Raw genomic sequence first — 14,582 nt, 5'->3', positions numbered from 1 at the left:
GCTCCGCACCAGCAGCTGAAAAGATCGAACCCGGAGACTGGGTACCAGGCCCGAGGTGCCTCAGTTGCCAGCCCCCCCCACCACCCCACGCTGCTGCTTCTAGGGCTGCAGTTCAGGGATCTTGTTTCCATCCAAGGTACACAGACCTCCAATGGCATTTCAGCAGAGGATAACCTGCTTGGCACCCAGGGCATTTAGTACCCACTGACACCTTCACTGCTCACAGGGAGGTGCCGAGGCCTCTGGTCCACACCTTGCCCAGTTGGCAGGACAGCTGTGCCATCTCTGCAGGATTCATGCTGGCCAGTCTTTCTACATCTTCTTGGAGACTTGAAAAGTCACAGAAACCACCTGCAGCGCTAGATAAGGGGGCCCCTAACCTCCACCCTGCCCTCCCCCCCCCCGGAAGAATCCCTGAACCCTCCTTCCCTGCATCCCCTCCCTTCCAGAAAGGCCCAGCTCCTCCTTTCTGCTAAGTCACAAAGCTGGAAAGCTCTTAGGGTAGGGAGAGAGCATGTGCCTGCTGGTTGGCTTGGAGAGGTTCTGGGAATTCATTCGGATCTAAACAACTATTCCAGTTACGCATGTGACTCAGCCCCTGAGAGCGGGATCTTCCTGTGTCCACAGGGCTGGGTGTTGCTGACTCAGTGCTGAAGAGGGCACCTTGTCAGCCCTCCTGGTCTCTGAGCTCCCCACCCCCTACCCTTCGTCCCCAGAGGACACCAAAGGGAAGCAGACAGGGAGGGTGAGCTGCTCAACGGGTTTGGTTTCATTTCTAAATAAGCAGCCAGCCTCCTCCCTTTACAGCTGGCACTGCACACTTCTGTCAGTCTTCTGGGCATTCTGGAAGGGACATAATCGGAAAGTTACCCATACGCATTCACGTATGCCTTTCACACATTTTATCCAGCACCTACTATGCGCCTGACTGACTGTTAAGGGTGCCCTTCAGGGAGCTGGTGGGGGAAAATACATGAGCGGTCATTCAGGAAGGAATGGAAAAAGCACTGTAGCTTACGTGACTAAAGAGCTTCGAGAATGCCAAGAAGCAACAGACACCCCTATCTAGGTACTTAGGATTTCTTTTCAACATGAGGAAAAATTCAGAGTGTGGTGACAATTACTTCCGTCTTTAGAAGACAGAGAAAAGAAAATGCCAGGAACCAACGTGATACAAGAGAAGGACTTTCTGGAAGAAACAGGCAAGAATGAAGAAAGAGGCAAAAGGGCAGGAACACCAAAGTGGCAAATTTTCCAGTTTTGCCCAAGGGCCTTTTCTTAACTTGAACCAGCTGCACATTGTATCTACCACGCAGGATGGCTCAATTTCCCCAAAGTAAACAGCTTGAAGTTTTCTCCCGCCTTAGAGATGGAGGAGAAAATAAAGATCCCATGCATGAAAATTTTCTGGATGAAAATTAAAGAAAAGTGAAGACACTAATACAGACATCGACTGGGTATCAAACCTTTATATGTATGATATCCTACCTCATTAAATATGAAAAGAATATACAGTCACATGCATACATTCCCGGTTAGGTTTTGAGGCACAGAGGGGTTAGATAAACAGCTCGAGTGGGTCTGAGCTGAGACTAGGGTCTGTGTTCTTGACACTAGTAAACTTATGGAGTAGGAAGTACCTAACATAAAGAGATGCTCATATCCCCATTTTATGGATGGGGAAACTGAGGGCTGGAACTGCTGAAACTCTCCAAGGTCATGCAAATAGAAAATGATTTAACAGTACTTGAGACTCAGGTCTGTCTAAATTCAAAGTCTGTGCCTTTCTACCACAACACCCTGTTTTGAGACCAGCTTTTATCTCTCTTTAGGATCTACTGTCTGAACCTCTAAAAATAAAACCTGATATCATCCAGGATTATGATTTTATCGATGGTAATGTTAGAATGAAAATGCTTCATCATGGCCCCAAGCATACTTTCTTATCATGCATTCCTTCATTCAATCAGTTTATATTGAATATTCATCCCCTTTGTGTCAGACACAAGATCCTGAGACTAGAGCAAGGAGAAAGGTAGGCATAGTTCCTTCTTCTCATGAAGCTTGTAGTGTGGCAGGGATAGGGAAACGTGAAGTAGGAGTTACACAACCAAGCAGTTTATGACAGCTGCCGTAAGTGCTATAAAAATGATAGCTAACCCTTCTATTGAATTTTCTGCATGCCAGGAAATAAGTGCACTACGTGAACAAATGCACTTCATTCTCACAGGGCAATGAGGGGAAGAAGAGAAATCAATGAAGGCTTCCTAAAGGAAGTGTCAGCTCAGCCGGGAACAGGAGGAGTGAGGTAGACAGGAATAGGGGTACAATTGGGACTGTGTTGTCCCCGTAGCCACTAGCCTCACATTGCTAGTGGCTACTTGAAATGCAGCTAGTCTGAATTGAGGTGTGCTATAAGTGTAAAGCAAATACTGGGATTCAAAGACTTAGTACAGAAAAAAAGAATGTAAAGTATGCCATTAGTTTTGTGTACTGATTACATGATAATGTCTTAGATATATTGGGTTAAATAAAATACATTATTAATATTAATTTTGACTTTTTAAACTTTTTTTTTCTTTTTTTGCTATTTAGAAAAATTTTTTAAAATGCGGTCATCCAGAAAATTTTAAATGACCTATGTGACTCCTATTATATGTTGGCCAGTGCTGCTCTAGAAGGCTGGGAAGGCTCGAGAGCAAGCACATCAGGGGAACTAGAGCCTGGAAGAGGTGTGGGGAAGGATGGGGAAGGAGGAGAGGATGCTGAAAGCAAACGTGACCTGCCAACCTTCCATCTGAAGGTCTGAATCGGTGACTAACTGCAACCCTTGTGAGCCCACATCTGGGATACGGGGGTTGACTGACGTACTGAAAGCCACCTCTTCCTCAATCCAGCTTCAGTTATGAGCCAGGGAATGGTTAATGTTATTCTTGAGCCTCATGTTATAGATGGAAGAGATGAGAACAACCAGGGCAAAAAGTCAAGAAAAACGCAGAAATATCATAGGATAGAAGTCAAACCCCTAACAATGATCCTTCCAACCCTAAAACATCTTCCTGCCAGCCCCGTTTCCCCTCAGACCTCATCTACTCAGCTCCTCCTTCCACCCTACCTCTACTCCTCCAGTGATGCTGGTATCTTTGCTGGGCCTCAAACATACCAGGCATGTTCCTGCCTCAGGACCTTTGAACTGGCTGCCTAACCTGGCTGAAACATTCTTCCCCCAGCTAGTATGTAGCCAACTACCTTAACTCCTGGTTTAAATATCACCTTCCCAGTAAGGCCTACCATGACCATCTTATTTCAAATGAAAACCCATCAGCACTCCCTTACCCTCCTCTTGTTTTTTCCCACAGCATCTTTACCTTTTAACATCCTCAATAATTTAGCCTTTTGCTATGTTTATTGTTAATATCCCTACTAGAAAGTATTTGCCCGAAAGGTAGTGACTTCATTTTATTTCCCACATTATCCCAGACTGAGACAGTGCCCAGTGCCCAACATACAGTAGCTGCTTAATTAATATTTTTTTTAAATAAATGAAAGTGTCAGTGGCACTGATTAGGGCATCATGGGCTGATGCACAGGCACCCTCCATGCAGTCTTTGCCTTTTTTCCCCTTCCCTGCAGCCACACTTGGTTAACCGTGCTTCCCATTCAGCGTTCACTTCTGGGGGTTCTGCCCTGTTCTGGATCCCTCACAGGGGCCTCCCAAGAGACTATAGTCAGCAGCTGATGCTGCAGAAAGCATCCCTCCCCACCCCATCGTCCTCATCCCCTGAAAGTTGGGACTCCAGGTGCCCTTTCCACTTTGCTCAAATGCAGGACCCCCCTCCCCCTGTTTCTCCAATGGTCAAGGATTCCAGGCTCCCTGGGAGGCTGAACAAGATACTTAGTGGATTAAGTGAAAGGGAGACAGGGCAGTGATTCTGAAGGGATGGTCCCTGGACCAGAAGCATCTGCATCACCTGGGAGCTTATTAGAATTACACAGTCTCATGCCAGACCCTAACTGCACTGAATCAGAAACAGTGGAGAGAGCGTAGCAACGGTTATTAATGATGAAATCATTGACTTCATTTACTAAATTAAGAAAATTAATAAAGGTTCCACGTGATTCTGATGCACTCAAGTGTGAGAATCCCTGAGCTGGGGAAAATAGGGGACTTTGTTAGAGCCTTGAGGCTTAAAAGGTCGGGTGAGAGGACCAGTTCCCGTGGGCGGGCTAGCAGTGGGTGGCTTGCCTACATCAGAGACCTGCCTGGTGGTCCCAGCCCCCGTGCGACCTAGGAAGCTTAAACGCCAGCGCTCCCAGGTCCTCCCAGCCACACCCAAGGAAAGTCCCCGCAGCGAGGAGGCCACGACCTTCCGCGGCCACGTCCCACAGCCGGCTGCCTTGGGTTGGCGGCTCAGGGCCTCAGGGCGGAAGCCGCTGTGCTCTGCGCTCTGCCCTCCCCACCCGTCCTGGGGTGCGGCGCCTGGTCTCCCTGCCCCAGCCGGCAAGGTCCCACCCCTTCTGCCCTGCCCCTCAGGCGTGGAGCCCTCTTTCTGTCTCTCCCCTGTCGGATTTGTTCTCTCCGCCTGACTTGGCTTTTTCATTCCCGTTCAGTGTTTTTAACCAAGTTACTAAGCGCCCACCGCGTACCTGGATGTGCTTCCTGGACTCCGGGCTGTCCGGAGGCTGCCTCTGGCAGAGAGCTGAGTGCACCCCCTTGTTCTGTTTCTCCTCCTCTCCACTCTTCAAACAATTAACACCTGTTAAACACCAAAATTAGTTTATTAACCTAATGCAGACAGCCGTGTCCTATGGGTGTTAGCTAGCTGAGTGAAACTCACCTACTTTCACCTCCGTGCTAGATGCTCATTTATTCAAGAAGATGTATGCCTTTAGTTCACGATTATTAAGTAGCTAGCTGTGCAGATTTGTTCAGGAGGAGCTGAACACTGTCCATTAGAAATGATCATATAAACATCAGTGTTCTCCATAGTGCTTTGAAGAAATTAAAACAATTACATAAATGTAATCTAAGCCTTACAATCCCCCTTTAAGTTGAATGATACTATGTAACCATTTTATATAGATGGAAACTGAGCCGGAGAGGCCATGCCAGTTTCCAAGTACCTGCAGCGGGGAGTGGTACCGCCGAAAATCAGACCCCAGTGGGGTTGACTCCCAGCTGGTTCTCACTATCCTGCAAGGCCAGGCTGAAGGCAAGGCTACCATAAAGAAGAGCGAGATGAAGAAAGAGGAGTGGCATGGCTTTGGCCATTACCCTCTCTATGCTTTGGTTTCCTCACTGGTTAAGTAGTGATGATAATGACACCTCCCTCTCTGGTCCTTGTTGGGGAAAGCCACATTAAACACAGTCATGGCTGGTGCAGAGTAGGTGCTCTGTAAGTTTCAACTCTTATTAATATCTCTGTCTTTCTTACTTGACAGCAAGGACTGGGTCTTCTCCTCAGTGCCCAGACATATATGGGACGGCTTTAACAAACAATAGTAGAATGAATGACTGAGAGAATCCCACATGCCCTGAATTGTTTTGTCTCTATGCAGCCCTCTCCCCTCCCCACTGGGTTTGCCCACTCTCCAGTATTCCTTAGAAAATGGGGTTTGCAGCTTCTGCTTTCCATTTGGTGCCAGTGCTGCTTTCTTGGTCAGAGACTCCCCCACCTCTTGCCAGGCTTCAGTGCTTCCTATCCCATTCCCCATCCCCCCATAGCTCTGCTTCAGACCCAACCTGCTCACTCCTCCTCTGCTTCTGATTCCTCCAGATCTCCTGTTTTCTACTGAATTAATTCAGAAGACTTCACCCAGGGGTTTTAAGGTTCTCTAGCATTTGGGTCCCCCACAATCATGGATGCACTTGTCCCTTTCTTGCTGCTTGACTGTGCCCTTCTCTAGCATGGAAACCCCCTCACCATCTTAACCAGCCATCTCCCCGAAGCACTCACCTGCCTGGACAGATGTTTGAGTCCCCCCCAAGATTTATCTGTTGAAGCCTTAACCCTCAATTTAACAGCATTAGGAGGCTAATTAGGGGGCTAATTAAGTCAAGATGAGGTCATGAGGTTGGAGCCCCCATGATAGAATTAGTGATCTTTTAAAAAGAAGATACATCAGAGCTTCCTCCCTCTGGCTTTCAAGGACCCAGCAAAAAGGTGGCCCTTGGTGAGCCTTGAAGAGGGTCCTCAGCAGACCTGACCATGCAGGCACCCTGATCTGAGACTTCTTACCTCCAGAACCATGAAGGAAAAACATGTCTCTTCTTTAAAACCATCTAGTCGAGGATACTTTGTTACAGTAGCTGGAGCTGGCTAAGATGCTGTATACCAGGTTCCCATTCCTCTAGTTCTTCAACATTAGCTACCTCCTTGCTGAGAACATAGGAGTGGGAGAGAAAGAAGAGGGAGGACACCAGCCTTCACTGAGCACTGGGCGAGGCAGCACCAAGCTTTCGAAATAAGTGTATTATCCCTATTATACAGAGGAGGACGCTCAAAGAGGAACAGCAAGGATCACAGCCACACAGTCACAAGGCGAGGATTTGAACCCAGGTCACCGAGACTCTGGGATCTGGGGATCTCCGCCTCCCTCCCAGGCTCGCCAGTGGATCAAGCATATCACTGAGTAAGCACTTTAGAGCTGTAAAACACGGCTTGCTCATGTAAGTGAAGATGTTGTTGTCTGGGCTTAGAGAATGTTAAAGGACTTCTACAAGCCTAAGGAATTGCGGTCATTAAATTTTCAACAGCCTCCAAAAAGAACGACCTTTTCCTGTGGATTCTGCCCTTGTAAAAGGTCAGCGAGTGTTGGCTCTCTCCCAGAAGGTTATCAGGGCAGTTTCCAGGAACAAGGCTGGGCATGGGGCAGTCACTCAGCCAACCCTTGTGGGTGGGTCTGTTGGCGGAGAGGGGCTCCCAGCCCCCTGCCAGCCTGCAGGGTCCCCTCTCCTGGGGGGCTCCACCTGGTGAGGTCAGCAACCTGTCTTAGTAGAGCCGGCAGGAAAGGGATAGCCTTGAACTGCCTTGTTGCCTGCCACCATGGGCCCTTCCGGCAGGACACACACTCCCAGGCCTGGGGGTGTCTCAAACTCTAAGCAAGCTTGAGTTCAGGCTGACCGCCCACCCAGATTTCTTCCCCTGCAGCCTTACGTTCCCCCACGCTCCCCCCCCCATTGCACTAAGGAATTCAAACCCAGGCCAAAAACCACTGGACCTCTTGCAAGGGTACAGTGTACCAAGTGACCTCTCACCTCCCTTCCAGTCACATAAGCCTGGGGTGGATTAAGGGAGAAAATAATTTTTCAACTAAAATTGTTTTCTCCTTGAAGGCAAAGACTGTATCATTCCTTGACTTGGCCTTATAACTAGCTTTACCCTCCCTTCCTCTCCATGCCCTTGGCCCTCAGCCGAGTCAAGAGCACAGTCATTGCCCTGAATCACTGCTACAACTTCCTAAAAAGTATCTCCGCGTGCATCTTGTCCTGTCCCAGCTGGACTCAGAAGCCAGACCGGTGCTTCAAGATGGACTGAATTCCATCTCTGGCTTTTTTATAATTCTTCAACTGCTCTCCTTGATGGATTTTGAGATCTGACGTTTTTCCAACTGCTCAAGTCTCCTAACTTATCCCTTTATCCCTTGTGTCTTTGTTCCCTACTCTCTGGCCTCCTCACCGTTCCCCCACCACAGGTGCCTCCCCTGCGCTTGTCTCCCTGCTCCTGGCACCCTCACTTCCCCGCTGCTCTTCTCCACAGCCTGCAGGTCTCTGGCACTAAGACAGGGAACCAGTCCTTTCCTGGAAAACCTGCATCTCAGGCAGGTGGCCTCCTTGGGGCCCCGATGGCGCTCATTCACCCTGTGTTGTAATTTTCTGGTACACTTTCTGTCTTTCTCACCAGCTGTAAGCTCCAGGCAGGATGCGCCCATTTGCCTGCCTATTGTCATCTTTCAGCGTCCAGCCCAGTAAGACCCTCACTTACATAAGAGGCCCTTCATTGATCCGTTTTCGTTCCACAGAGCAGGACTCTATTCTGAGGCCAGAGTTGCCTTCTTCAGAGCCTGAAAGGCTCAGTTGCAGAAGGCCCCCCAATGTGGAAGCCATTAGCGCACTGCCCACCCCCCACCCCCACCCCCCACCGCTCTTAACTGAATTTGCTCAAAACAGGCAGGGGGCCTTTGAGGGCACCTGAATCCTATTACAGAGCTTGGCCCCCACAGCCAGACATAATTGGGTGGCCTCCCCCACCACCCGTTTTTAGCCAGATGACCACCATCCCATCCCCTCAGGATCCCTGACTGCCTCCCTGCCAGCATGTTCTGAATGTTGCCGCTGAATGGGCAGCTGCGGTCACATTCAGGGAGGATGAGGCAGAGAGACTCACTTCAACTCTGACATTCAATCTGTCCCTTGTGACTCAGGTTGCCACTTACCGCTGGGGCTGCAGGATGCAAGCAGGGATAACCCTTTCATTAGCTATGTGTGACATGGGAAAAGGTCAGACAGGCGGGCTGGGCTGCTGAGTCACTGAGCGCAAGTGCCCACCCCCTCCGGCTCCACGTGGTTACTGGCCCAACTCAATCAGCCCCAGGTCCCCTCGCTGAGGCCGGTGTGATGCATGGCATGGGTTCAAGTCAGGGCAAGCAGGCAAGGATGTACCTTGTCTACCTCTGTAGAGGGAGGTGATAGTGATAAAATATGGTCAGGAGGAAAGCCTGCTGTAGATCAGACACTCCTGAGTTAGGATCCCAGCTCCGCAGCTCGCTAGCTATGGCACCCACCACAAACTGCTTAGCCTCTCTGACCCTCAGCTCCTCCTCTACCAGGTGGAGGTAACATTACCTAATGCACTGTTGTGAGACTTCATGAGGCCGAGTGTGTAAGCAGTTGAGCAGAGTGCTTGGCCGGCAGTAAATGGGCCGTGCTGTGAGGGTTATCAGTGAATACCCTGGGCTCTCAGGAGATGCTCGCTTCCCCCCTCCACTCCTCTCCCCCAGTCGCCAGGTTCTGGCCCCTGCTGCCCACATCTGCAATCATGCAGTCCCGACTTTGGAACATGGAGTGAAAGTAGGCTGAGGTGGGAAGAAGCAAAAGGAACTGAAGGGCTGGTGACATTTGAAAAATTTCACTATTTCAGACTGACAAACTATTTCCTCAACATGAATGATTCCTAGGCGAGTTTGTCTGAGGGGAACCAGATGCACAGGTGGGCATGGGGATCACAGGAGCCCAGAAAGCAGGGTTTTATGGAGGCAAGTTTTTGCCTTAGAGAGCTAGGAAGAACAGAGCTCTGAGACCCCCGAAGCACACACACTTCCCTACAACTCACTGAATTCAGACTGAGGCTATGCCCTTTGCTCTTGGCTCAACATCCTCTCCCTGTTCCTCCAATACTTCTAACCCTCTGGATAGAGAAAAAACATCACAGGACTCTTTGGACCAACATGGAGAAGACCGAATACGCTCAGCGTCAGTTGGCAAGCTGGTTAACCTCCCTTGTAACCTAGCTATCTTTAGCCTCCTTGATGCTATTTTGAAATGTCAAACTAGCAAATAACTGCTTCCAGAATGGTTCTGATCTGGGATGTGACAGGATGCTTGGGGGTGGGGAGACGAGGAGGAGGTGGGGACGGTAACGAGCCTTCTGGTAGAGGGTGAGATAATGCACTGACTTTATGACTGCCAAGATTCCCTCCCTTCTTCTCTCCTAGCCACTTTCTCCAAGGGCTGGCCCATTTAAAGGGAAGTGGGGCATTGAGTCCCACCTGGGCCTAATCTGGAGGGATGTCTGCCTATCTGACTCTGAAGCCAGAACTGGATGTCCCATTAGCCAACAGAGCAAATGGACTCTTGGGTGCCTAGCCCAGTTCTAAAAATGTTTATTCATTCACTCACTCATTTATTCATTCAACAGGTTTTTTTTTTTTTTTTTTTTTTTTTTTGAGTAGCAACTACGTGCCAGGTGCTGTGCTAGGCACTGGGGATGTAGAATCTTGAAAAGGTTACTATCCACTGGAATCATTTGGGGAGTCAATTAAAACACAGCTGCCCAAGCTCAGCCCGAAGAGTCAATACAGGAGGTTTGATGCACACCTAGGAGGGTGTGTTTTTGTTCTGATGCAGGTAGTTCAGAGTGTATGAGACACCTCCGTCTAGCTTGTAGTAACCTTTGTTTCCTAAGAGGCTCCCCAGTGTGGAAAGCTAGGGATATAGAAATACATGTTATAGCCCCCGACCTTGAAGAGCTCACAGTCCATAGTATCCAAGAGAGACAGAGAAATATCATTTCAGGTGGTAAGGGCTCTGTTAGGCCCCATGGAGGAGGTAACTAGCTCCAGGAGAGCTGGGGAGGCTTCATAATGGAGGTGATATTTGAGCTGGTTCTTGAACATGAGTTCTTCATATGGAAAGAGTGGGTGCAGGAAGTAGTTTCCAAAGACAGACTCATCAAGGTCTCACTCCTATCCCACCTTCTCTTCTGACCATGGGAATGAAATGCCTCACAGGAGTGGGGCTCTGTGTTCCCTGCTCTTGACTCATGGTGGGGGCCTGTGACCACTTCTACCCAGAGGGTGTGGCAGAAGTGACGCCTGGGACTTCTGAGGCTAGGAGACCACCAGGCCATACGGCTTCTTCTGGGCTCTTTCTCTCTTGGGACACAGGCCTCAGAAGCCCTGAGCTGACCTGTGAGAAGTCTGGCTTTCCAAAAGCCGCCATGCTGTGGATACCACGTGGAGAAGCCGCAGAGAAAAGCTATAGAGGGAGAGGCCAAAGGAGCCCACCTTTGGAGAACTCTAGGCCCCAGCCTTTGAGCCTCTGCAGCTGACAATGAGTAGAACAGGGAGGAGTTGTTCCCTCTGAGCCAGCCTACACTTCAGCTTTGTGAGTAGAAGAAATGTTCTCCTGCTTTCAACTGCTCCCTCTCGGGGTGCTTCACTGTGCATTAGGCACCTGGAAGGGATTGCAAAGGGATTCTGGGAAGAGGAAATGATTGCGGTTCGATTGCGGTTCAAAGGCGTGGAAGGTGAAAGGTGTGTCAGCTCTTTTTGAAACTTAGTATCTCATGTAGAGTTTAGGGGACTTGGTTTACTATAGACCAAAATGTACAATGAGGCCACCTGTGTGTTTGCCTCAGCAGTGAGGTCCCTGCTCTTTCCCCAGGCCTCGCCTCCCACCCACTTGGCGATGTCCCAAATTGTCATACATGGTTTCACCTGTCCTGTCTTTCTAGTGATGTAGTTTTAAGTGTGTGTAGTTTTAAGGGGGAGGGGGGCACCCTCTCAGTTCCTAGGGAAAGAGTTCAGAGGCTGTTGAAACTATAGTGATTTGGGTGTCATTCAGTCTAATAGCCTCTCAGTTCTGACCACATGGACCACCGTGTCTGGAGCAGAGCAGGCCACTGACCATAAGACCGAGTGTTTGAATGAGGCCAGTGTGTGAGTAATGACATCAGAACCAGGGCCTGCATCTATGGCTCGTGGGATCCCGGAATCCTGGTCATGGGAGAGATCTTCACGGGTCATCCTACCAGCAAGCCTGTTGATATCAAGTAGCTACATCTGCTTACACACCTCTTCTAGCAATCATTCCTTCCTGTTACAAAGTTCTCTTTTTGACTGGAACCCTGTTGTCTTCCCATGAGGGAACAGAAATCCAGTCCTTGAATGAGGAAATGGAAGCTCAGGAAAACCACCTAGCTTCTGACTGATGTGACCCCTTAGATGAATGCCTTTCCACTCCCATAGACTGTGAACCCTACAAGTGGAACAGGAGCCCACCACTTCTGTACCTTTGCCCCACTGTTTCCCCACCTGAAATGCTTTCTCTATCTTCTCTCCTTTGAAGTCCCTGCTTTAAGCCGAACTCCTATGGGAGACATCGTCTATACGGTGTAAGACCCCAAGGATGAAGCTTGTGGCTGAACACTGATGTGTGGCCCTTTACTCCACAGGGCTCCTAGGAAAAGAGCCAGCTGTCACCCACTGGGGGCCCAGGTTCTTCCCCAAGTTCTCCTGTCACTGTGGCTCTGATATGACCACAACATTCAGAGTCCAGTCCAGCCAAGTACGAGAAAGATCTTTGTGCTCCTCAAAGGTTCAATATGGCAAATTGTTTGAATAGGAATTAGAAATTATACTGAGAATTTCTTTCTGTAGTTCCCATGAATTCTAGGGTTCTGTCTTTTCCATGATGCCAATAACAGTCTAAGGCACATTTTCCATGATCACACCTGCCTCTGACCCTGTGATCTCTAGTTGCTCCTGAGTAGCCCATTACATTTATATTACCTCCTGTGGGGCGCCTGGGTGGCTCAGTGGGTTAAAGCCTCTGCCTTTGGCCTCAGGCTGTGATCCCAACTTCCTGGGATAGAACCCCCGCCCCCCCCCCAAATCAGGCTCTCTGCTCAGCAGGGAGCCTGCTTCCTCCTCTCTCTCTGCCTGCCTCTCTGCCTACTTGTGATCTCTGCCTGTCAAATAAATAAATAAAGTCTTTATATTACCTCCTGCATGGCCCAAAACCATTCTCAAAATGCCTGATTTAGAGCTTATGCCATACCTTCAACGCAATAAGGCTTATTTATATAAATTTTTTTTTATTTTGGATCTCACAATTAAATTTTTATTTGATTTCTTGGAATTCATATGCATATAGATGAGGGAGATTTGATGCCTATTAACACATGAAATAAGGAGAGTTTCTTGGGTTTTTAAGGAGAGAGGCTTGTGCCAAGAGAAGTCTGGCAATTTCCTGAAATAAGTGGAGGTATTTCAGGGCCAATTGTTACAATTGGAGAATCTCAGCCAAATGATAAAGTCATACTGGAGAAATTAAAACTGTTGTGGGTCAAGGTAGTTGAATTGATGGAATGAGCACTAACTCCACAGGCAATGGCTTCTAATGAAATGAACTATAAACCCAGGATCTAGGTTGTCAGTTCGTCCATCTGTCCATCCATCCATCCATCCATCCAGAAAGAAAGAATCATTCCAGGCAGATGAATAGCATATGTTTTAACCCAGCAGTAAGAAAATGTATAGCATATTTGGGAAAAGATAAAGAGGTTCCATATGGGGGCGCGTGGATGGCTCAGTGGGTTAAAGCCTCTGCCTTCAACTCAGGTCATGGTCTCAGGGTCCTGGGATCAAGCCCCGCATCAGGCTCTCTGCTCAGCAGGGAGGCTGCTCTCCCCTTTCTCTGCCTGCTTCTCTGCCTACTTGTGATCTCTGTCTATCAAATACAAAAATAAAATCTTTGAAAAAGAATAAAAGATGTTCTATATGAATGAGTTCAAGGATGGGGGTGGGTCAGGGCAACAAGAGATAGAGTTTGCTGGGTAAGCAGAGGCTAACTCTTAAAGGACTTTGTAAGCCTTGCCCTAAAGTCTGTCTTTAAGGCAATAGCAGGGTTGGGGTTGGTGGTATTGAAGAGATGCAGGGAAGGGAATACTTATGTTATTTCATCAATTTATTATGAAAATACTTGAACATTTTGGGAATATTTTTGGAGCTCCTCATACTCTTCATGTTTTGGTGGTCCTGAGTTGTAGGCCAGAGCCAAGAATTAATTTCATTTCTAACTCAAAGCATGACTTGGGGAAATTGCTTCTTACTTGGGGTCCTTAGTTTTCTCACTTATAAAAGAAAAAGAAAAGGGATGCCTGGGTGGCACAGTTGGTTGAGCACCCAACTCATTTTAGCTGATTTTAGCTCAGGTCTTGAACTTGGGTCACGATCTTGAGTCATGAGATGGAGCCCCCCACTGGGCGCTGCACTTGATACAGAGTCAGCTTGAGATTATCTCTCCCTCTCCCTCTACCCTTCCTGCTCATGCTCTCTCTCTCTCTCTCTGAAATACATAAATAAATATTCAAAAGAAAAAAAAAAGAGAAAGAAAGAATGAATGAAAAGAAAGAGAAAAAGAAAAAAACAGAAAAGCGAGGGGATTGGCAAGTTGAGCACACTAAATAGTTTTCCTTAACTGAACCATTCCCAGAGGGTCAACTAGATTTCAGTAGGTGTGATTAATAAATTACAAAAGATAAACAGAGTGCCTTGAAAGATTTTATGTCCTTATTTAAATTTTACCTGTCTTTACAGCCTGCCGGGAAGCCTGTCATTCAACCCTTAGCAATAAAACAGCTTTGCACAAATGAAGACAAAATAAATCAGAAGCCGTATGCTTTTAAACTCACTAAATGAAAGCCCAGCATGCATGCTGCCTCCTTCCAAATTAATCACTGGATTAAATGCAAGACATGCACCCCAAATCAATAGCTTGTGACAGAGAACTCCTGCCTCTGCTTCAGGAAAATTCCACTTCCTTTCAGATGTTGTCGCTTGAAATGTCAGGAAGTCTCCATTCATCACCCACCCTTGAAAAGGCCACCATCACCATACTTCACATTTCCTTGCTGCATTTCTTCAAGGGAATCAAGGCATAATTCCTAGGAAGCTTACTCACTGTTATAGCCTCTTGTGGAGGCTGGAAGAGCCAGGGTGCTGAGGGGAGATGTATAGAGATGCCTGAGTTAGAAATAAGAAAACTAAAGTGTAAAGATGGCCAAAGTCTTGTCCCAAAG

General features: G+C 48.1%; 1 protein-coding gene across 1 annotated transcript in view; it reads right to left on the bottom strand.

Moving 5' to 3' along the window:
* Nucleotides 1-14,582, bottom strand: part of LOC309842853 (uncharacterized protein) — a 231,726-nt gene that overhangs the window by 40,307 nt on the left and 176,837 nt on the right. Inside the window, exon 7 of the mRNA XM_082687735.1 lies at nucleotides 4,648-4,757. Within this exon, the coding sequence (XP_082543861.1) occupies nucleotides 4,648-4,757 (110 nt within the window). The remainder of the gene's footprint in view (nucleotides 1-4,647; nucleotides 4,758-14,582) is intronic.

Source organism: Mustela nivalis, assembly GCF_964662115.1.
Source record: "Mustela nivalis genome assembly, chromosome: 10".
Lineage (NCBI taxonomy): Eukaryota > Metazoa > Chordata > Mammalia > Carnivora > Mustelidae > Mustela > Mustela nivalis.
The sequence above is the reverse complement of the archived record's forward strand: the minus strand, read 5'-3'. Positions and strand labels throughout refer to the sequence as shown.